The 23,886-nt window shown below is 38.3% G+C and overlaps 4 protein-coding genes across 7 annotated transcripts; all 4 read left to right on the forward strand.

The window, feature by feature from the left end:
• Positions 1-706: 706 nt before the first annotated feature.
• Positions 707-5,721, forward strand: LOC103707368 (E3 ubiquitin-protein ligase DIS1-like). Its single transcript, XM_008791832.4, has 5 exons — positions 707-862; positions 1,781-2,006; positions 3,835-4,179; positions 4,308-4,694; positions 4,804-5,721. Exons 3-5 carry the CDS (start codon positions 3,880-3,882, stop codon positions 5,155-5,157), a joined length of 1,041 nt encoding a protein of 346 aa, XP_008790054.2. The 5' UTR covers positions 707-862; positions 1,781-2,006; positions 3,835-3,879; the 3' UTR covers positions 5,158-5,721.
• A 1,152-nt stretch (positions 5,722-6,873) lies between these two features.
• LOC103707401 (sucrose-phosphatase 2-like) lies at positions 6,874-13,663 on the forward strand. Of its 4 annotated transcripts, none has more exons than XM_008791874.3 (9): positions 6,874-7,021; positions 7,908-7,982; positions 8,072-8,371; positions 8,499-8,600; positions 8,759-8,953; positions 9,071-9,361; positions 9,727-9,913; positions 13,236-13,282; positions 13,374-13,663. In XM_008791874.3, exons 2-9 carry the CDS (start codon positions 7,923-7,925, stop codon positions 13,464-13,466), a joined length of 1,275 nt encoding a protein of 424 aa, XP_008790096.2. In that variant the 5' UTR covers positions 6,874-7,021; positions 7,908-7,922; the 3' UTR covers positions 13,467-13,663. The 4 variants fall into 4 exon arrangements, with proteins under 4 accessions (XP_008790096.2, XP_038985466.1, XP_026660772.2 ...); XM_039129538.1 differs by having other exon boundaries at positions 6,883-7,021; positions 7,696-7,982; XM_026804971.2 differs by lacking the exon at positions 6,874-7,021 and having other exon boundaries at positions 8,059-8,371.
• Positions 13,664-15,416: 1,753 nt separating this feature from the next.
• LOC103707422 lies at positions 15,417-16,405 on the forward strand. The gene is made up of 2 exons (XM_008791902.3): positions 15,417-15,668; positions 16,110-16,405. Exons 1-2 carry the CDS (start codon positions 15,488-15,490, stop codon positions 16,268-16,270), a joined length of 342 nt encoding a protein of 113 aa, XP_008790124.1. The 5' UTR covers positions 15,417-15,487; the 3' UTR covers positions 16,271-16,405.
• Positions 16,406-21,569: 5,164 nt separating this feature from the next.
• Positions 21,570-22,868, forward strand: LOC103700136. The gene has a single exon (XM_017841168.3). It carries the CDS (start codon positions 22,030-22,032, stop codon positions 22,597-22,599), a length of 570 nt encoding a protein of 189 aa, XP_017696657.1. The 5' UTR covers positions 21,570-22,029; the 3' UTR covers positions 22,600-22,868.
• Positions 22,869-23,886: the final 1,018 nt, after the last annotated feature.

A 23,886-nucleotide genomic window follows, 5' to 3' on the forward strand; every position in this document is an offset into this window, starting at 1 on the left:
TCAAATAATACCTTACAATTAGTATTTTTCGATTAGATCATGAGTTGTTACGCAAATCGGACTCGGTTCACAGCTTAAGTGGACTAAAGGACATAAATATAGACCTATTTAGATATATGTGTTAGTCTCACATTAACCATGCATCACCTTATGGCACATCTCTACTCCATTTGTTTCCTCCTCTTTTTTTTAATCAACAAACATTAAATTCTCTTTCCTTTCTTATTCTTCTTGTGCGGTTACTAAGCATTAACCACAGTATTCGCGGCCTCCCGGGGTAGCCTAAAAACGGTCGGCGCAGTTTGATTGACTAAAAAGGGCTCATCAAAATACCGCCACTACCCCAAGTATCGGTCTAATTTTCCCATCAGGAGAGGACTATTCGGTCATTTCAACTTCCAGCGATACGCTTCGTACAGCCGTTATCGTCCTGCGTACTTCCAACAATGACAGTTTTACTTTGTATTAACCTCCCAAATTTCCGGGAGATTCTCGCAATTAACCGCCAAAAATCAGATTTCCAATTCAGCCCATCCACGCTTCTCGCCTAATTCTCGCTATCGTTTCTGGTTTTTTGGTTGTAAAAGTGGGAGAAGGATAGGGGCATTGTCGCCATTTTGGTACGTAGTTTAAAGCGCTCGTACGGTAGGGACCGGTGGACCGGCGGAGATTCTTCCTTTTCCGTTCCGTTCTCTTTCTACCGTTACGTTTTAATATTCCTCCGTCCCCTCTTTCCCTCTCGCCGTCTCCTAAATCCTAATAAATTCGGGAGCGGATAACGAGGGGAAAAGAAGAGAGAAAATTGACGATTTAAAGGGGGAAAAGAGGAGCGATTTTCTTCGGTTCTTCTTCGAATCCATTGGTAAATTTTTGTTTTGAAATCTATGCATTTTGAGGTGTTCTTTTGGATTCGTTTGTCGTTCTTTTTTTTTTTTTTCCCATTTTTATGAATATGGTTGGGATCTTGAAGGAGATCTTGGATTGGGGTTTGTGCTCCTAAAGATTAGATATTGCCTCTTGTTTTGTAGTTTTTCTTGTCACATTTTCTTGATCTATGTTTTTGTTTTCTTTGAATGATGGATTCAATTGCAGTTTGGGATCTCGCGTAACTTGAAATGGTGGAGGGTATCGGATTTATCCGGGAATTATTGGAAAAATTTGGATTTCTGGTCTGGTGCTTCTGTGTTCATTCTTTAATTCTTGAAATATCGGGCCCCATTTTTGATTTGCCATGAGACAGTTTTTTTTTAGGGCCAAAAAGGAGTTTTTTTGTTTTTGTTTGTTGTTTCTTTCTTTTTTGTTGTTGTCTTTATAGATATTAGAACTTCTTGATCTTTCAATATAGGTAATATTGTACGTTTTTGAATTTTTTGATCTTGATCGGTTACAACTTAAGGATGTTTGATGCCATTAAGTATTAGGGTGCTAATTAAAATTTCTCGAGGAATCTTTTTTTCCCCCTCTGTAATAGGCCTTTGATTTTTTTCCCCTCTATGGAATCTATTTATCGAGGCAACTGCTTGACTTTGTTGCTTCTACAAGATCTTAACCTGTTATCCTCTGCATAAAAGAGGGAACCAACTGGATCATGTTTGGAGGTTATGTGGTAGAGAAGTTCAGGTCACTTCTTTCCAGTATGTTGTCCTTTTCAATGCATTGAGGTTGGTTATTCTATTTGCTTAGCATACATATCCTGTCCCCTTTATGTAAGCATTGAATCAGAACCAATGAGTTTATAGAGGAGTTAGCTCCCAGTTGAAAATGCCTTGTATGCTGATAGGTGGGAAATTTGGAAGGAATGCAATATGGAGATTTTCTAAGGAAAGCTCAACCTCCCAAGAGAATTGGTGCAGATGACTTTTTGGAAAATGGCATGAGGACGAGAGTGGATCTTTTTCCAAGTACTGATAGTACAAAAGTTTGATTTGGATGATGGAGAATCAGCAATAGTGATCTGGAATTGCACAAGGGTCCATTAAACCGACAAGTTCTGAGGACATTTAAGCGTAAGGACTGAAAACATCTTCTTTGCTCTTCTACATGGATAACCATCTGGTTCTTCTTGTCTTTCTTTAATGACTTGGTCAACATATTGTCTATTTTTTTTTTCATTTGTTATGAAGTCAGTTAGGTTGCTTAGGGATCCTTTTAGAACATCCTTTATGGAGATAGTCTGTTAGGTTGCTTAGGTTTTTTCATTGGTGTGACTCCAAACTCCAAATTGGTAGTAAGATAATTTTAGTGTGACCTCTATGGGGCAAATGTCTTGTCTGAGTATTTCAAGTGATTAAGATGAAAGAGTCTTCCATTTTGACCATCTGACAATAAGAAGTTGACATCACCATTTTTTGCTGCCGCCTGATTTATAAACTTAACAGAATTTACTGCAATTTGTCAAGGCCTAAATAACTTCTCTTTAGAATTTTTTTTGACATCGTCATAAATTAACAAATTTAAAGCTTTAACTCCTTGTGAGGTAGCCTGATGTTATATGAGATTATATGTGTTTTAAACATCAACATATGCAGTATGAAAATTCCCATACAATTTTAATACAAGTGAAATAGCTATACTATTTGTTATTCTAATAAGTTTCTGGGAGAAATACCAGCATAACTTTTTCTGAGCCCTATATAGATGAACTCTAGTGTGGGAAAAAGATTTGGATTTACTATTGTATTTTATTAGCATACGTGAACATTTTGTATCTGATCCCATGTGAAAACTGAAATGAACAATACAATCGATTCTCTTTGCTGTAGTGGCTGCTGATGATCTCTATTGGTTAGAAAATTTGTCTTTTTTTATCTAGGAAGTTTACTCTCTCCAGTGTCTTGTTGGGTTGTTGCATTGGCATTGGGAACCAAATTGAACCCACATGCCTTTTTTTGTTAAATAAATTTATTGCTAGTACTAGTCAAATTTTGAATTAGTTTAAGTTACAGAACATTCATCTATAGCAACCATCTCAAACCTGCACAATGAAATTCCTAAGGGGTTCACCATCTTGTTTCTCCGTCAGCTTTTTCTCTTTATGTATATGTACGACATTGTATACTTGGTGCTTCAATGACATAATCTACATTAGTTTGCTTTTGCATGTTAGCATGTGCTGCATGAAATAGAAAGAAATAGGCAATTCTGGTGTATCTGGAGATTAATTATTATTTGTACAGATTTCAGTCAAAAGAGAATTTAGAGATCGAAATAGACAAGCTATTTGTGCTTGCCAATCCAATTAATTTAAACATAGAGTCATGTTCATAAAATTTGTCTAAGAATGAAGGGCCTTGAGAGAGATCAAACGGTTCGTAAATGGCTTAATTGCTAGTGCTGCACTCCTCCCTAAGGAGGCCCTCCAATTTATTTAGATATAAATGCTGCATATTCTGCTGGTCATCATTTATTTCATGTCAATCTGCAAGTAACAGGCTGACTATTTTTTTTTTTTTTTTGAGAGAGAGACCCATATGTCCTATAACTAACTAGGTCCCGGTACTTGGAGATGCACCATCAAAGATTCGAACCCAAAATCTTTGGTTGCTATGCAAAGAGTTATGATCACGGGGGCAAGCCCTAGTTCATGATAGACTGATTTTTTTTAGCAATGGTGACCTGGTTGCTTTAAATTCTTTTTCTTTTTCTTTGATTAGTCACTAGTTTGTGATTTGTTAAACTCCATCTTTTATTGCTTCCCTGAAGAAGCATGTAAAGCTTGTGAAGTACATCTGAGTGAGAGAGATTGTCGGTATTACGTTGTATTTTTGCAAATATGCTACAGTTGTAGATTTTTTTTCTAATTTATATCATATTCATAGTCATCACAAAATGCAGGTCCCTGGATGACTACAACTGCCATGAGTTCCACTGGACTGATGTATGAGAGTTAAAAATGAAAGGCGGCTTTTCTTCCATGAGCATGACAAGATGACCTATCTCAAGATGGGGAGAAAACAGATGTTCCCTGGCTCATCTTCTGCTATTCAGTCAAAAAATATGGATGAATCAACTTCAGTATCTGGGGATTCTAACTGCGAATTGATCAGTTCAAACGAGCAGGCTTCCCCTCAGCCTAAAGTACCGCATGGAAAAAAGTCTATTGTACTCCGTAACAGTGATATAGATGGATTGTTAGAGTGTCCTGTTTGCAGCAATTTAATGTTTCCACCTATTCAGCAGGTGTGTGTGGATCTCAGCTTCATATACCCTGGGGGCATGTGGATTTCTTCTGTTATTCCAGCTAATTCAAGCTTATCTACTGAATGCTCTTTTCGAATGGTTTAACTCCTTTGATTTTATTCATGCAGTGTCCAAGTGGGCATACCCTGTGCCTTTCCTGCAAGAACAAAGTCAATAATAAGTGTCCAATATGCAGAAAGGAAATTGGCAATATAAGATGTTTAGCACTCGAGAAGCTGGCTCTCTCTCTCCACGTGCCATGCGCATACCATCACCTAGGCTGTGAGGAAATGTTTCCCTATTACAGCAAGCCGAAACATGAAGCACAGTGTGTTTACAGGCCATATGCATGCCCGCATCCGGGTTCGGAGTGTCCCTTCACAGGAGGTATCCCTGCCCTTTTGTGGCATCTCCGAGAGAGCCATAAGGTGGATCTTCAAGCAGGTTGCACCTTCAATCATCGATATGTGAAGCAGGACCCATGTTCGGTGGACAATGTATCATGGACGCTAACAGTAAGCTCGACATTCTTTCCTGCAAGAAATTTTTATGTTTGTGAATGTTACTCACGAAATATAAGTCAGTCTCGTCGATGCTGATCATTATTGTTTGTGCTACCTCCAGCTTTTCAGCTGCTTCGGCCACTATTTCTGTCTGCATTTTGAAGCATTTCTGTTAGGATGCGAGCCAGTTTACATGGCCTTCCTCCGTTTCATAGGCGAGGAATCTGAAGCAAGGATGTTTGGGTATTGCCTTGAGGTTGGTGGTAGTGGAAGGAAGCTGGCATGGCAGGGAGTGCCTCAGAGCATCCGGACCCACCACAGGACAGTCCGTGACAGCAACGATGGCCTCATAGTTCAGAGGAGCCTGGCTCTCTACTTCTCAGGTGGCAATCGGAAGGAGTTGAAGCTGAGAGTCACAGGCAGGATTTGGAGGGAGATCCCGAGAAGGGAGAATGGAGGAGACAGCGAAAAGTGAGATACTATAGAGCTGTGCATGCTGTATTCTTTCATAAAAAAGTGAAAGCTCTACCATCTTATTAGCTACATTCCATGAATGGAGCCTTTCAGAGAAATGTTATATTGCAGCAGATGAGATTGAATCTAGTTGGGAGGTCTGGAAACTGCACTCGATCGCAAATTTCTCCATCACAGCCTCCCTGGGTAACTACACTGTTTTATTTTCTGTTGGCTCCCAAAGAGGACAAGGTTTAAATGCATACTGTTGGAATGCAAAAGTAGCAAGCGTCTGTTTGGATATGATTGGTTTGAAAATTTTGCAATAATCATAGCCGCCTTTCTAGCTCGCATCTTCTAAAGGCCTGCTCATATTCTAACCCAAGTCCTGATGGAAGGTGTTTGGTTGATGGAGTTATGTTTAAATGGGCAGCTTAGTCCATAAATTCTGTAAGATTTTCTGTTTATTTCTATGGAAATATCCAAATAGATCCTAGTTAGGAAGGGCTACTTTTAGTTGAACTGGATTCGATGATATTTTATGATTCAATATAATGTTTTGCTAGTGCAATAGAAAAACAGAAAAGAAAAGTTTCCATGTGGTATATCGCATCGGTCACCTTGCTTAAAAAGGAGCAATAAGAGTATACCACACAGCGTCGTATTCTAATTTCTCCCTTGGAATTAAAATGGTGAATTGTACAGCAGCATGAACTTGTGCCATGTAATGAAGCAACGTGGCTCGTGGAAGACGATGGTCGAGTCATCTTCTTCTAATTTTTAAGCTACCACAGCACTCCTCTTGAGTTGCCTAAATATTTTTGTGAATGCAATGGAATACACCATTCAAGGTTGAGACATGGAAGCTCCACATAGGTGTAATGAAAGTTCGGAGGGTCATGATGACCTGCATATTTGGAAATCTATATGTTGTGATTGGTTTTCCATGTGGTTAACTTGTTGGCAAGAAAGTGAATCAACAAGCTATGAGAAAACTTTTTGTTCCTTCGATTTTTTTTTTTTTTAATGAGGATGGCTCTTAAACTGATACATACATGATTCAATCTCAAATCACTTGGTTCAACCATCTATTTCCAGTAGATAAGCTTGCAGCTCTAAAATATGCTTCTTTACTTGGATATCACTCTTTTACCTGATAATTACTGAAAATTATTCCAAAAATATGTCAGTAGGCAAAAAGTTGATGCCTGATATGAAACAATAGGGCTCCTCGCATATATTTATATAATTCTCTTGCAAAGGGCTCTAACCATCCATGTGCGCTTTCACCTCTACTTTGAAGCTTTTAGGAGATCTTTTTGCATATTGGTTCCTACAATCTATTGTATTTGTTTATTGATCCCTCTTATGCATATTAATCCTTCATTGATTACATCATGAAATTTCAATTATTTATAGGATATATAGAAGAACATGTAAAAATAAAAATGCAAACACAATAATCCAAATTAGATTTTTTTCTAAATGAAAATGAATTGTGCTTCAAAAGATTAAACTAACACCATTAAAGGAAATTGTGGAAGCTAAACACTATTAGAGGAATAAGCTAAGAATATTCAATTCAGATTTGGTTTAATAAATGTAAAGAGTCACGCAATTTGAGAGATTAATATGCAAAAAGCTGTAGCAACTAACGTATAAAAGAAGTCCAAGTATTATCAATTTTTAATTTGTGGTAAAAAGAATTTTCTTTTGAGGAAAACCTAAAAAGGAGAATATACGTAAGTAGATTCCTGATCGTCGTCGCGGTCGCTTTGCACCGCTAACGAAGCGCCAAGGAATTTGGATCGAAACACATTCCCTTCTCCTGACGATAACAGAAGGAAAAAGGTCCATCTCGATCGCGAATCACTTGGTTTCCCGTGGTAATCCTCCTCTCCTTCTTTACCTTTCTCGATCCTATATTCCTATGGCTTCTTAGCTTTCGATTTTCCCCTCTTTTTCATGCCCTTTTTTTAAGGCGAAAAAAAAACTAGATCTTGTTTTCGGATTTATTGAAGTAAATGCCGCGATTTAGTGGATTTCTCTTTCCCCCGCTTTGTTCGCCAAAAAGAAGACATCTTGATGAGCTGTGATATGAATGATTGGATTCCCTTTGAACTGTTGGATTTCGTAAAAAATTTAGATAGAAAGTCATGCTTTTTGTTGAAGTGTAAGGGTTTTCGATCTTGGATCCATGATTTCTGTGTGTTAGTAGTGCAGCATGCACTTCCTCGGAATTTGGTTCGCGATTTTTTAGAGAGTGAATTCTTCCCTTTTCCGTAAGTAGCGTTTGGAGTAAGACAGCGATTAGAATGCGGCATATTCCAGGAATACATTATCTTTCTTTTTAATCTATTTTGGTGACGTATAAAATTGAAAAAAGTGATAATTTATGTTTGAAACCAATGTTAATGCATCAATTATAATCAATAACAATTGTTCTGATTATGAGCTGAAAGTTGTTATGGTTAATCATTTTGCATTTGTTTTTTTTTTTCTTTTTAATTTTTCTGTAGTTAAACTCAAACATATTTCCCAACATGCAACCTGCTTTCAGTTATCATGGAGACGAAATAAGCCATCTTGAATGGTTATCTCTTGTCAATTCCTGCATAGAGGCTATCGAAGTGCAGACTGATAGGGTCAAGATAAAATCAATGCATTCTTGACAAAGATGGGAATATTATCAAAGTCTGATGCATGATTGCATGAGTTGTTGGATTTTTTCAATCTGCCTAGAAAGTTTAATCATGTTGTTTGAATTGACAGTCATAGCTAGACAGCATGGATCGCCTTGATGGTCGTGCCGGCCTCATGATTGTTTCTGATCTTGATCAGACAATGGTACACTTTATACAGTCCCTCCAATCACTAGTCTTTTCGGTTGCAACCATGCTTATGTGATGTTCAGGTTGGTCAGATTTCTCTGCCAGGTTGATCATCATGACCCAGAGAATCTATCACTACTTAGGTTTAATGCATTGTGGGAATCTGAATACCGTCGTGATTCTCTGCTGGTTTTCTCAACTGGGAGATCCCCTACATTGTACAAGCAACTAAAGAAGGAGAAACCCATGTTAACCCCGGATATAACAATAATGTCAGTAGGTACAGAGATAACATATGGTGAATTAATGGTGCCAGATGATGGTTGGGAGCATTATTTAAATCAGAAGTGGGACAGAAACATTGTTATTGAGGAAGCATCTAAGTATCCTCAACTATCATTCCAGGTAATTTAACAGTTTTGTTGTTTATGATGTTCTTATGGACAGTGGAAAGATTCTGCATGATATGACATAGGGAAGAAAGATAATGGTATCTGTCTCTGAGCTATATGATATCTGTGACATTGTGCAGTCATCAACAGAGCAGCGACCACACAAGGTTAGCTTTTATGTGCAGAAGGGGCAGGCAGAAGAAGTGATGAGATGTCTTTCAGAACGTCTGGTGAAACGTGGGGTAAGATTGCTTGAAAATGGAAGATGTTGATCTCTATTCAAAATTTTGTCTTCTTACAAAGGATTTTTGTCGGTTTAGGCTCATATCCATGGAAGAAATGACTAACTTGAAAACCATTTTTCCCTTCTTTTTCTTTTGCTTCTCTGATTGTTAATCAGCTAGATGTGAAAATAATTTACAGCAGTGGCATGGATCTAGATGTTTTACCGCAAGGGGCTGGCAAAGGACAGGCTCTTGCATATTTGCTCGGAAAGTTCAAGTCAGATGGTAAGCCACCAATTAATACTCTGGTTTGTGGTGACTCTGGCAATGATGCAGAATTATTCAGCATTCCAGAAGTTTATGGTGTGATGGTCAGTAGCCTAACAGGATATTGTTATTTTTTTTCCCAGAATACAATTTTCACATTATTTTTGGTGTTTGATGGTTTTTTGGAAAATGCTATGTTTTCATTTCTGATCAATTTGCAGGTCAGCAATGCTCAAGAAGAATTGTTGCAGTGGCATGCACAAAATGCTGAGCATAATCCTAAAATAATTCATGCTACTGAGAGGTGTGCTGCTGGTATTATCCAGGCTATAGGCCATTTTAAGCTGGGTCCTAACACATCTCCCAGAGATACTGCAGATTTGTCAAGTTGCAAGGTTGACATTTTCAGCCCTGAGCATGAAGTTGTAGTGTTTTACATGTTGTATGAAAGATGGCGTCGAGCTGAAGTTGAAAACCATGAACTTACCATTCAGAATATGAAAAATATCAGTGTAGGTTCCCTCTCTCTGATGTCTATCAACCTAAATGTGATTATGCTTCTTAAGGCATCAGCAGGTTCTACATGAGTCAATTGTCTCATCATGAACTCATATGGTAAAATGTTTTAAGAACTTGCTCGTTCTACCTGATGGTTGAATTTTAAAAGTCAAGTAGCTGGTAAATTTAAAATAGTAAATTCATTTTTCCTATTTCATTTGTATTTACTTCTAAGCATGAAAAGTTTTTTGGAAAAATTATGAAAATCAGATTAATGCTTTATAAACATTTAAGTGTTAAAGATATACCTTCTGGTTTTATTATCATTCATCATCAACTTGTATTTTCATCTCCAACTCTTCATGTATGTTGGTGATAGCACCCAAGCGGGATAATTGTCCATCCCTCTGGAGTTGAGCATTCTCTTCATGAGTGCATCGATGCATTTGCACCCTGCTATGGTGATAAACAAGGAAAACAGTTCAGAGTGTGGGTGGATAGAGTTTCGTCTTCCCAGATTGGTTCAGATGCTTGGCTAGTCAAATTTGATAAGTGGGAGCTCTCTGGTGAGTTAGACATCTTGTGCTTCATCTTGCAGACTTGTCTTTCTTCCATTCTTCATTATTAAGTTGTTTTTTGTGTTTTATAAAATTCAGTCTTGATGTCTTGATTGCATTTTTCATATGAAATTGAAGTAGTATCCATTATTTTTTTAAGTGCAAATGTTGAGATGATTCTTGGATGTCAATGTATGAGCTTTGTATTGATGATTTAGAAACAAGAAAAGTACTATGAGCATTAATGATTTGAGGCTTGTATTTTCTTGTACATTGAAGCAAACATGCTTTTGAAACACTTGTAGGCTTGTTGAGGGGATTGGTGGGCGTGAAAAAGGTGCAAATCAGTGATGGACATATTTTGGATGAATGTTCAATCATCCTTGATCCTCTCTTTTGGATAAGTCAATCATTGACCATTTTTAAATTTAACAAAAGAATGGCAACCTTTAAATGTAAAGACATGCTTCAGAATTAGTTATAAGAGAGGAGATTGCAGAATTGGAAAATGCTTAGGTCATCAAATCTGGGCAAGGTAGTTCAACTAAGTATAGTTAAGAAAGGAGAAAAGCGTATAGAAATTCCTTATTTCTGTAGGAGGAGAGTGATAGGTGAACGCACATGTGTTGTGTGTTGGTGGTAGTGATAATGATGGTTAAGAAAGGAGAAAAGCGTATAGACTTTTTCTATAGGAGGAAATGGTAGGTGACGATGGTCGTGTTGATATTGATTGTTTGCATGTGAGCTTGCATGTGTGTCAGGCAAGCCAAGTGATGGTGGTGATTGAGGTTGGGGATGCCAAAGAGGATTTGGGTTGCTAGAGGAGTTTGGCTGAGGATAAATCAGGCTAGAGGGGGTCGGATTGCTAGAAAGGGAGGGAGAGAATAAGCGGGCTTCATCTGGGGTAGGCTGATGTCGCCCATGGATTGGAGACAAGATGGGAAATAAAGAAATAAAGGTAAGGGAGAGGGGTTGCGGTCCCCAGATAAGTTCTTGGGGAAGGGGGTTGGATTGCTAGAATGGATGTCCAGAGAAGGTGGGTTTCAGCTGGAGTGGGTCTGATCCTACCACTGGGAGTTAGTATCCTGTAAGCGATGACAGAGAAAGAGCATTGGTTGTAGTTTTCACCCCACCTTAAAAACCAATCAATGTTAGATATCCTTTCGCCAAGATATATGGACTTTATGGAACGTTAATTTATTTTTTTAATTTTTTTTCTGAGAGAGTTGAGAAATCATTAAGAATATGAAAGAAGGGTTACATGAGCCAGCCTAACTGGAAAGGAAAAACAAGAAACAGAAACAGTAAAAGATGAAGCAGAGCCCAAATCCAGGAAGATGTAGACTCCTCCATGATTGTCATTGCCTTGAATGCCAGAACTAGTTCATTTTTTGCAGCTTTCTGAAGCCATCTTCATCCATTCTCCTGCTAAGGACTGGTATTCTCTATGAGCTGAAGACCAAATCTGCTAGAGTTTGAGAAAAGTCCTCACATTGCTTACCAACCATAAAAACCGAGAAATGACTGCGATTATAGCATCTCGATCTTTTTCTGCCTCACCTTACCATGCTGCATCTCCTTAAGAGTGCTCGGGAAAGTCCCCAGTTTAAGGTTGTTATTGGCTCCTTTTATCTTCTTTTTGACATATTATGTTTTGTCATGTTTGAATGTTTGTTAAATGCTGATTCATAAAGCCTGCTCAAAATAGTCTGGAGAAGGCTTGATAGTTATGTTTATCTTTTCTATTATGTTCATATAATTTTTAATAAAATAGATCCAGGAAAGCTCACTTCTCCTGGCTTGCCTTGCCTTACTAAGAGTAAATTCAGCCTCTCACATTTGCTTGTTAAAACATATGCCAAGTAATCAAGTTAAATCCTGTCCCATGAAAACATGCTCACTCTTGGGTTGGTATTATGTGCATAGGGCCCATTTGTATCTAAATTGCTTTGTCTTATATATACCGCTTTTTGACTTTCTCCTGTTTTGACCATTTACTATTTGTTTCTATGCTAACTTAATCAATGTGCCTGTCTTTGAAGAGTAAATCTTTATTTCCTTCAATGTTCTACTTTCTCGTGATTTGTGTGATCACGATTCTTTTTCTGATTATTATAAACTTGTTAAATATACTTATAACTTGAATCTGAGATGTCGTGACCAATCTCGCCAGATATCGGATGCTTCTCTATATATTTAGGATTTAACTTGACTGATTTTTTTTCCTCCTCTCTTCCTGCTAGACGTATAGTAGGCATAGGCTCATAGCAATTGTAATTCTTAGTAAATTCCTGGCCAAGCACATTTTTTTTTACCAGTTGATTTATGCCTCTACAAACATTTGCACATTCCCATATGAAATGTGCTGTAATTAGTGCCACTTTTATAGGAGACTTGATTGGTCTTATATACAGATACTAAAGAGGTACCATGGATGGAAGTTTTACAATACCACGTTTCTTATTTATTTTATGTTTAAGAAAACTGGTTGGTGGAAACCTTTAGGCCATTGGACAAAACAGAAAAGGAAGCATCATTTTAGGCAAGTTAGACGAACAACTTCTTTAAGTTAATTAACTCAAAATTTCTTTTTCTTTTGCTGACAAGCAGGTCATTAATTCCTTGATTATTCTGATGTGAGCAGGTGCAGCTGATCTGGGTTTTTTATGCAAATCATATATCCCAATATATCACTCTATTTCTCACATCTGATGTTAAATTGGTTGCTTGATTTTATTACATAACAAAAACTATATAACGGAGTAGTTGATCACTAACAAGTAGTTAGTGGTGAACTGCTTCGATGGTACAGAGACAACAGAGCTTCCTAAATAGGTAGAAAAAAATAATAAGGCAACGACTACCGTGGCAAAGAATTGAGAGGAAGGGAACAATGAAAGAAGGAATGATATTTCGAGAACTTTTCTCTGTTCCTGCAGAGAAAACAAGACTGAGGTGGCAGGCACTGGTCGACAGTGGGGGAAAAGGGGAATATCTTGAGGATAATAGAGGGAGTTCTTGTAGAAGTTGAGTTTCACTGCATTTCTCTAATTTTATTTACCCTTGTAAGCTATTCTTTTGAAACAAAAGCAACAGAATGAGAGAAAATGATGTTAAATCTTGCTTATTCCCTCTCTCTTCCCTCTACTTTCTCCATGAATGCCACCCACTATTGACTGGAGAACAGCATTAAACTACAAGCAAATATGCCACTGAAGTGAATTACTCAAGAGTGATAGTATGTAGTTGGTCTTACTAAACCTGATACAACTATGGGTAATCTTTCTCATGCATGCATGGACCCCTTTTTATCTGTTTATCTCTGTTGCAGATGAAGGGCGGCAATGTTGTCTGACTACTGTTCTGCTGAACTCGAAGGTAATTGACTACAAGCAATTTTCTCCTTTAGCTAAAAATTGCTCTCTAATTTCAAAATTTTCGAGACAAGCTAATATGGGTGATGTTGCAGCCTGAGACCCCACAAGGGTTTGCTTTGGTACATATTCATCAAACCTGGATGGATGGATATGCAGGAAGAGATCAAAGGATGTGGTTCTTCTAAGACAAGACATCCGCCATGGAGATGGTCCCTTCGATTCTGATAGTCTTTATTTTTTTCAGTCCTCAAAACATAATGTTCATGGCGTATCGCAAACGTTGTTCTAGGAATATATCTGCTTTCTCAAATACTTATCATTGCAACACCATCATTCTGATGCTTTTGAAGAAATGATATCGAGAATAACAGAAATTTGTAGATCTTTGGCCTATCTTGATGGTTTGCTTATTTTAGGATTGGAACCATCATATTGTAGTACTTCCTGGTGGTTGATTGCCCTAGCTCAAATAAAATATGGTGTGTCACCATTATATACCAAAAATCCAAAATAAAACTGATTGTGTAGAAACCATGATTCTCCACATTGCCAGGTTTTGTTAGAGATGATCAGGACAGTTAAATAGAGATATTGTTTAGTTTTTGTGATCCTGCATTCTCTTGAGCTTTAGAATATTAAAGAGGATTCTCTAGTTTCCTCTCGGATGTATTCATACTAGATCAGCATGAGCAAAAAAAACCCAAAAAAGAACATCATCTTTCACTAGTTAGTGTCTATCAAACATGATAGATCCTTTGAAAAGCTACAGCTATATCAAATATGATGCCTATGCGATTTCTTTTAGTCTTCTTTTCGTAGAGATCTCAATGACACGTGTTTCTTTATGGCCGCAATCAACCCAAAAGAAGTCTTGGTACACATGAATCTCCATTGCATGCTACACCTAAGTTTATATTGACCTCTTTGATGAGGATTTTGATTCTTTTTACCTTCTCCCTCTCTCTCCCTCTCTCCATAAGTATTTGCTGTAGCAAATTATTGAGGTTCTTTTTAACATAAAACTGAAATATTTTCAACTTATTGAGGCTCTTAATCAAGTAAGATTACGAAAGGCTATTTTAAAAAATGCTGCTATAATTGCTAATAATACCATACAACCATAAATTCAAAGTATGCCCAACAATTTCAGAAATAAGTCATAAGAATTTCAAGAAGAAATTAGAGAAACAACTCTGAAATAAGGTGTCCGCGTGACCTGAAACCTACTTAGTATTGATTGTATCATTCTGGAGAAGCCGTAGTGGATAAATCTTGAGGTCGATCCTTGTCTCACACTTCTAAATATTATACATATAGTATAGATTAATGGGTTTTTATACGGTCAATGCATGTTAAAGGTCTTGTGCATGGTATCTTGATTTTTCATGCAACTTTGTTAAGATTAGCTAAACCCCTAATCGTAGAATTTATGACAACTCTCACAAAGGTAAGCACTCCAAAAATATTTGTGACTAAATATCTCGTTTCATTTTTGGTTAGTCATATGACTCATATCTATAACTTTAATGCTTAACTTAGACTCTTCAGCTAATATTTATCAGAGCGGGTCAATTTATCATCATGGATCAAATCCAGTCATTTGAAATCCTCGATATATGATCCAATTGAAGGGTAGGTCTTAACTTTATACTCATGCGTGACCTAGGTGTCTTGTTAAGTTCATGCATGCATGTCATATAGATACTGGATTGACTTGATCCAATTATATACAATCTCTAGATATTGAATTGAGCTTCCAAACGGAGGATCATGATTCGGGTCTCAAGGGCTGTTATCCCTCAATAAACCAACCTTGTGTAATTTACTCTGAGAATTTTCCAAGTGCAGATCCTAGATTCATATCTTGATCTTTCCAATCCAAGACAAGGAGGGGTCTTGTGAAGATGAAGGGAGGTTGGTCAAGCCAACCAACCAATGCGAGGAGATTTCGATAGAATAAGACCAAAGTGGTCAAAAAAAAGTCCAAGTGGGGACCTTGTGCAAATAATTCTGTCGGTCAAGGTCAACGATCTCATTAGATATTTTGGGTGGTGAACAATGACCTCACAGTAATTTTTGAGGCAGAGCCATTTGCATCTCAGAAAGAGGAGTGGTTGGTTTTCTTTCCTATTTCTAGTCGTTCTCCTCTTTCCTTGCATTTACTCCCTATCCATTTATTTAATCTGGATTTTGAGTCTATCTTCTTATGGCCTCCCCATTCTGGATCTCCACAGGCGTGCCCAAGAGGGAGAAGAGAGAGATGGATAGCTCCAATTGCATTGGAATCATGGCGGTCATAGCGGTATCGAGTAGTGTAGCCTTCATGGCCCTTCAAGCTCAGAAGCATCTCCTTTCTGAGTTCATCAAGAAGTTGGAAATGGAACTTGGTAGGAACAATCACCTCCCTTGATTCCAATGATTTTTAATTTTTGTCCAATCAGATGATTCTTCTTCTCCTTGAGATTGCCTTATTTCGTTTTTATTTTTCTTATTGCCCATATTTTCTTGTGCCTTATCTTAGAACATGCTATATATTTTATGTAAAACTAGACATGCCACATTTTGTTCTATATATTATTCATGTAAATCTAAAAGGGAATTTGAATTTAAATGTGTTATAAGACTTGGCCTTCAACAATAACACCACTAAGGTTGGTCCCGAGTCCACATATAACAAAAGAAAAGAGTTGATGTTGGGTTGGCATGAATCCTAATCCAAATTTTCTCATCCTTGTACATTTTCTTGGTCATTATATTTTATTTTTTGAATGAAGTCCGTAATTTTATTCCAGGAATGCTGATATAAATATTTTTTTTTTATTTAATAGGTGGTGTGAAAAAGGCACCAAAGAAGAAGGTTAGATTTGCGCCCGATGTAATTGAACCATCATCAAATAGCAAGGAGTATAGAAGGCATCACTCAATGACACCCATCAAGCAAAATCGAGCAATGAGCAACTCATTTATGTCTCTAGAACTTATGAATTAGCATAGGAAAATATCGTCATTGTTAATAAATCTCTTTTTTATTTGATTTCACAATGGATGGCTTGCCGCCAAACCCGTTGCAAAAGGGAATCTATACTTTTTATAGTTGATGAAATAAGTCTTTTTTTTAAAAAAATAAAAAGATATACTAGTCATAGTTTGTATCCAAATTCCAACATTTTAACTAGCAAATTAAAGCCATTCCTTCAATTTGACTTTTTCGATATATTTAGACGAGCACAACATCGAACTGGATACAGTCATCGCTAGTTTGAGATTGAGATTGGCATGGTTCATTGAGGGGCACACTATTCTTACCCTGTATAAATATCACATTTAATACAAACTAAATTTTAAAAGAGATAGATATCCCGTGTACCGTTGATTGAAGGGATAGACCTATTCCGCCGGATAGGATCCTTTTGACATTTGGTCAGATGGAGAGAACAATGGGCATTTTATGTGCATTGGACTTCATAATGGTTTGAATTTTATTATAGAAACCAAATTGCTCTCTTTCGCTTTTTGAGTGCTTGTTGGATATGGGAATAAAAAATAACTGGGAGAGATGGCTTTCCTTCTTCCACAGTACAAAGCTACTCCATCAAAACAGTACAGTGGAATTAAGACTTGAGGCCCCACGTAATAACATGAGGCCTTCTTTTCTGTCCCATTTTGGCATTTGGCAGCATACCATTCCACTTTGGAAGGACATCTTTCCACTTAATCTCCATCCAAATACATCCTAAATGGTTCGGTGACAGTCTCGACTTCACTTCACTATGGTGGAACCCAGGCTCCTGGATGGACCAAGCCTGCGAACTAGGGGCCAATGCCATTTTGAAGTGTAACTCCTCACCTCCTGTCCAAGAGGCTAAAGATTGACATTAGGTGAGTAGCTTGTCCACATAGAGTTTATGGCTTAGGCTTGATCCCTCAATTATTATTCTCTTCTTATAGAACGTCTTGGAAGGTGGTGAAACTATTTGTGTGTATTAGATCTTGCAGCCAAATTATATTTTTTCACTCTTCCATGAAACGACATTTCCTCCTATAATGTATGTACATGGATTGGTAATTGTCCTCGTTTAAAGAAAATTTACGTGAAACTACATTATTTCCATTTAAGCAGATCAAGCATTGCTCGTAGCATGCATCTAATTTATTACTACCCATATCTTTTCCTCATGCATGCTTCTAATTTATTCCCCCGCATTTTTTTTGTTTGAGTTGAACGGTGGGGTAAGAGTGTCCTACGCATTGTCTTTGAGCAGTGATCTCGGCTGATGTCATGACTGCATATTCTGAGGGTTTTATTTTTGATAGGATGGATAAGTTTATTATTTAGAACTAGAAAATATACATCCATAAAAATCAAAAAATAAAATATTTAAAAATTAACTCGGAAGATATATAGAAGAATTTCATAGTGTAACCTCAGTGTGATTGGCCACATAGCCTGCTATCCGGTCCTTCGCATGAAAGATCATCATGCATGGAGTCCTTCCCTTATCAAACGAAAGAAGAGAGAGAGAGAGGTCTCCTTATCTTCAATTGTGCCTGCTACTATCTTACTTTCTTGGTGTGCGTTGTCAGTTTGCCACAAACTTCACCCGCCAATTATTCGATGAAATGCCTAACCCCCAATATCTCTGATCTTACCAACTAGATGAGCATGATTTTATCAACATGTCATACATATCATTGAACATTTGCATGCCATTGATGGCTTAAATCTAGAACAAACATCAAACAAAAAATAGAAAAGAGATGCTGGAAAAAAAAATAATTAGGAGAGAGAAATATTTTATTATTAAAATTGAGTCATACTAAAGGCTCTCTCTCACTCGTCACCAAGAAGGACAACTTTCACCCTCTCTTTCTCTTTTTTCTCATGCCACACTCAAGGAGACACTAAAGGTCTTTTTAAATAGAGCATCACATTGGTGGGATGTTTGATTACTGCTTAAATTCAAAAACCAATATCGACTAAAAGATAGGACTTGATAACTATTAAAGGATAATGATAACTATTCTAGAAGGAATAACTAAATAGAATAAAGCTAGGAATAAAATCCTAAAATCATTAAAAATTAATGACCAACTAAATAGGAATTTTATAGTACTTGGCAATGAATCTCAAAACTCTCCTCATTGTAAAATCTATGCCAACAATATTGGTTTTGTCAATGTTGTAAAACGCCATAGCAGCCTTTGTTGTTATTACCACAGTAATAACAATATGTAATAACTTGTCAAACTAATAATTGAATAGTAGAACTCCTTCCTTGGCTCGAACAATAACTTCTTGGCTGAATTGTCCTTTTCGATGCATATATCGAAATCCATGGGGTCCTCCAACACTTCTCCTGAGCATAAACTCCATGATCACTATATCAAGATTTTATAGAACATCCAGCTTATGCCAACAAATATTAAGTTGCCAGTTGCAATCAATATGAGCATCAACCATTACCTCCACTTGAGCAGCTTCAAGTATCTGCATATGATTTGCTCCTACATATGAAATCAAATTCTCATAAATAGAGTCTTCTAATAGCTCGAACTTTGGAGTAGCTTCAAAATCAATTGTCATACTAAAAACCTTATCGAGTACTGAGGCATAACATGAATCATCTCTACCAAGCATATCTTCTTCCTACTTGATCATTGAAACTACTTCAAAATTAGTCAGTTTTTCAACCTCATAGCTGACTAAATCTCAAAAAAAAATATTCATATATTTGATAGCTTCAACACAACACTCTTCTACATTATTTGATTCTTCGGTATAGATCTTTATAGACGGGTGAACTATAGCATCCTTTGACTCTTCCTAAGCAACTTTAGTCATGATCTCTTCTAAACTTAATACAACATCCATATGATTAAGCTCCTTCTGCTTCATATTTTCTTCTAGATTTGGTTGATTCTCAAGCTGATCAACTTTGTCATGCTTTGAGTCTTCCGAACTTGAACCAATCTCTTAACTAGTCAAGCTCCCCCTTGAATCAAATCTTTATCTTTAAAGCAATTTTGTACTTGTTCATCCAGATTTTTAGGAAAGCCTAGAACTAAAATTCACTCTTCAAGTAATTTATGTTTAGGATGTCTCATCTTTTTTGAATGTGAGTGGACAATCGTAAGAATATCTTATACTTTCTTTGGCTCTTGTATATCTTGAATATGGAGATAATTTTTTCTATCAACTAAAACTTAAATAATCCACATTAGCTTTCTTGAATTTAGATTTTACTTTCTTCTCGCAGCCTCATTATTGAAAGTATCTGTTGGCATCATTTTTTACTTCCTATCAAATAAGACTTGACAATAGCCTTCCAAATTGGATAGCAGGTGCTGTTCAACTTGCAAAGAGAATTGGTAGTAGCAAAAGTAACAATATTAATGTTAGTAAAGTTGGGCATATTGAACCAATTAAGAAAGAAGGTTATAGCAACAATCATGATGATTTACCTTTTGAATTACTAAAATAAGAGTCCACATGCATGCACCACTGCTCAGCGAGTTACTGGAAGCTCTGCAATCATGCTGAACTACAAACACATGAACTACCAACAATCAAGTTGTGGCTCCAAAAACTGCACTTCGAATAAATCTAATCGAAGCAACAAACTAGTTAACCACTCTCCAACCTCGCTTTGATACCATGTAGAACAGCATGCTACGCGGAGTAGATTGACCATGCCTACCTAAGATCTAGAATAAAAACAAAACAAAAACAACAAAAAGGAGATGCTGAAAAAAATAATTAGGAGAGAAAAAAATATTTATTAAAAAAATTGAGCCACACTAAAAGCTCTCTCTCACTCCTCAATAAGAATGACAACTCTCACTTTCTCCTTCTCTCTTTTCTCATGTCACACTAAAGTAGACACCAAAGGTCTCCAGCATTGTATGCATAGGATATTTGCTTCCAACTCAAATTCAAAAAACAATACTTATTAAAAGATAAGACTGGATAACTACTAAAGAATAAAAATAATTATTCAATAAGGATTAACTAAATAGAATAAAACTAGAAATAGAATTTTAAAATCATTAAAATTAATAACCTATCAAATAGAAATTTTATAAAATTAGAACTTGGTAGCAGTTTTTTGCTTGTTGTTAATAAGGAATTTATATTCCAATTACTTATTTCGTTTCAAATCTACCGCATCTTCCTGCAAAAGATTTAGATCGAGAAGGGTTTACGCATAGCAGCTGTAATTACTGGTCATTCGAAAAGCTGCTGTTTTAAAACTGTGGCGGGCGGCTGCGATACTCTTGCCCGCGCTTTTACCCGGACAAGCGTTCGTTTCCCCGGCGTTCTAGAAATCCGATTCCCCCGTGCTCGGTCAAAGATGTAGCGCCCGCACGTGCGAGCTGAGGCACGTCTGGTCAAACGGGGAGTCGGCGATCGGGTCGGTCACATCAAGTCTGACGTGTTGGGAATCGCTTCCAGCTCAGCGCCTGTTTCCCGGTCAACTAAACTGGCTTTGGCCATGAGGAAAATATCGGGACCAGCGTCGAGGCCGCAATTCCCCACCCCCTTCACGGGTACGTATGTGGAGCCCAACTTCGACTTGACAGGTGCCGCATATTTGTAGCAGGGTGAGAGAGTGGGTGTTCGTGTGGTGGGTGTTGATGCATTATTACCAATTGGCGCGTCGCGTTTGCTGAGATGGGGAAGGGGTTTCCACGCCGGCGGGCCTTTTTCCACCCGCCTCGGTTTCTGCTGTCCCGCAGGTCCCAGTTAACCAAGTAACGTCCGCCATAACGGTTATGCTGTCCTCCGTTATTATGTCTACACTCCCGCACGAAACTATGCCAGTTTATGTAAATTTTTATAATCCTTTTTTCCATCATAACAACCAACAAAGACTATTATAAGAACTATATTATTTTATTTCAAAAGCTTAATTTACAGCCGAAATAGCAAAATAACTGCTGTTTTCTCATTTCTTCCTGATGAGAAATGCTTATGAAGAAAATAGCAATTATGTGCTGCATGCAAACCCGAAAAGAGTCAAGTAAATAACTGCTGTTTTTCTGTTTTTATTGGGAAAAAAATTAGTTATTATCTAAGTTGAGTCGTTGATCAATTTGGGCAAATAACTGCTGCTATATAATCGTATCTGTGGCAACGGGGAAACGGTTTGCCAAAGGGGTCCGTTACCGGAGAATATCGGCATATCATCCCCAAGGCATTCGTGACCCACTGACCCATACGTAAACCATACCGCAGGTCTAACTTATTCCTCTCCGACTCCATAATTCCATTCCACCCCATCCTGGCCGCCTCTCTCTCTCTCTCTCTCTCTCTCTCTTTCCATCTCTGTCGACGCTATTTTTGGGCGTTTGGATTGGGTTTCGGTTTTCTCTTTCGCCATTTCTAGACCGATTTCGATTTACTTAAAGGCGGATCTTCGCATTACGCGAACCACCGCTGCCACCGTCGTCCTCCTCGTCGCCGTCGCCCGGAATCGCCCGACCCCGCTCGGGCTTCGGAGAGAGAAAAGACATGGAGACCTCCGTCCTCTGACCTCCGCCTCTCCGCCCGCCTCCGAGATCCTCTGGGAAGAAGACGGAAAAGGTGGGATTTTTCATCGAGGAGGCGGGAAAAGAAGGCGTTTTTTGATCGAGGAGACGGAAGAAAGGTGTGACTTTTAATCGGAGCGACGTAGAAAGGTGCGATTTTTGGTTGACCGAGGGATCTTGGGGTTGATCGTGGGACTGCGATAAGAGAGAAGGGAAGCGATGGAGCCGAAGCTGGTCGCCCAACGGTCCCTGCTCTCCTACATGCCGAGCACGCCGACGCCGACGTCCTCGGCATCGGCGACCCCCTTTCCGGCCTCCTCTTCCGTCACCCCCTCCCCGTCCCTCGCCCGCCGGCAGCCGCTCATCCCCAAGGAGCCCGCGAAGCCCGCCAACCGGTTCGCGGAGGCGGCCGGGGCCACCGCGGCCGAGTGCGCGGCCATCTGCTGCTGCTGCCCCTGCGGCCTCCTCAACCTCGTCGTGCTCGCGGCGGTGAAGTTCCCGGCCGGGCTCCTCCGCCAGGCAGTGCGCCGAAGGAGGAAGCGCAGCGCCATCGTCGGCGCCGCCAGGAAGAAGGCCGGGCCGAATAAAGTGGGCGCCATGGACGACGATGACGACTTCAGCATTCACGGCGGCCGCCTCCTGGTCCTGGCCAGCGGGGACGACGCGTGGCCGAGGAGGTCGCCGTCGCCGGAGCTGTCGGAGCTCGAGAAGGAGATGCGGGCCCTGTTCTACAGCGCAGGCTTCTGGCGGAGCCCGTCCCAAAGGGAAGAGGTGGTAATAAAAATCTGAAGCTTTCTTTGCGTCCGTTGTAAAAGGGCCAGGGGAAACAGGACAAGGGTGGGATCTTTCTCCCCATTGCCGGGCTTCATCAACTTCCAAACCAAAACAATGAGAGATTGGATTTCATTATTAAAAAAATATTTTCTATATTTTTGGGGAGGGGGTTCGTAAATGATGATGATATGGTGACGATGACGATGGAGTGAATGCTGTGGTTTCCGTGTTCGATTGCATTAAGAAAAATGAAAGGATTTGGTTTGAAGGTTTCTTTCATTTAATATTGCACTCCATATATATATATATATATATATATATATATATATTAATAATGTTGGGATATGGATGTCTTGACGCTGGTGCTGCTGAGGGCATGTCTTTTTTATTGAATGGATAAGATATGAGTTGTTCTTTTGTTGTCTCTCTCTGCGTATGTGGGGGTGTTCAGAGGGGTTATTTGGACGATTGTTTGTCTAGCTGGAATTGATGGTAAAATACTTTTGTCTTTGTTTTCCTTGGTGTTACAGCTTTGGGGTTAAGGGAGGGTGCTTCTAAAATAACAAATCAAGTCTCAGAGTAGATCAAATCAGAATTTGAAGTGATTATATGGTCCTTCAAGGTGTCAAATATAATAATATTGCATTACTGAGTTTATGATTCGGGAGCTTTCAGAGTTTCAAGATTGGCTGAGCAGTTGATTCAAATATTTTCACATAAGTCATCATTTCACAAATTATCCAGGCTATGAGGTTCTTCTTGGGCCATATGGTGGTTGTTTGACCTAGATCTTCTTCACTTTTGTCCCCCATGCAGCAAAGAACTTTTTTTTCCCATCTTTTTTCCCTTCAGCGACACGCTTGTCATATTGGTTTAATGAGTTCAGGACTCTGCACCAGATGACAGAAAAGTAATTGAATATGTGATGCTATTATTATAGCGATATCTCGTTTGGTTTATGTAAAATATTTTTCCTAAAAAGTTGTCTCTTGGAAATACAATACATAAAAAATTGGCTATGATATATTTGGTAGATCATAGGAAAGTAGTACATTACAGAGTAGCTTATATCTGGCTGGACATCTATTTTGATAAAAAAAATTTATCTATGAATTTTGATGGCTTAAGAATAGTTTTGAAAAAAAATAAAAATTTTTAATCAGTGAAAAAATAGCTTTTTCATATTCCTTGTAAATTTTTTTCTTTCCTATAATATATAGAAATTTTATTCATATAGGAATGCTACTTTTCTATCCCTTTTTTTTTTTTTTGCTAAAGCGGAAAAGGGATAGGGGGGAGGAA

Source organism: Phoenix dactylifera, chromosome 8 (assembly GCF_009389715.1).
Source record: "Phoenix dactylifera cultivar Barhee BC4 chromosome 8, palm_55x_up_171113_PBpolish2nd_filt_p, whole genome shotgun sequence".
NCBI classification, from domain to species: domain Eukaryota; kingdom Viridiplantae; phylum Streptophyta; class Magnoliopsida; order Arecales; family Arecaceae; genus Phoenix; species Phoenix dactylifera.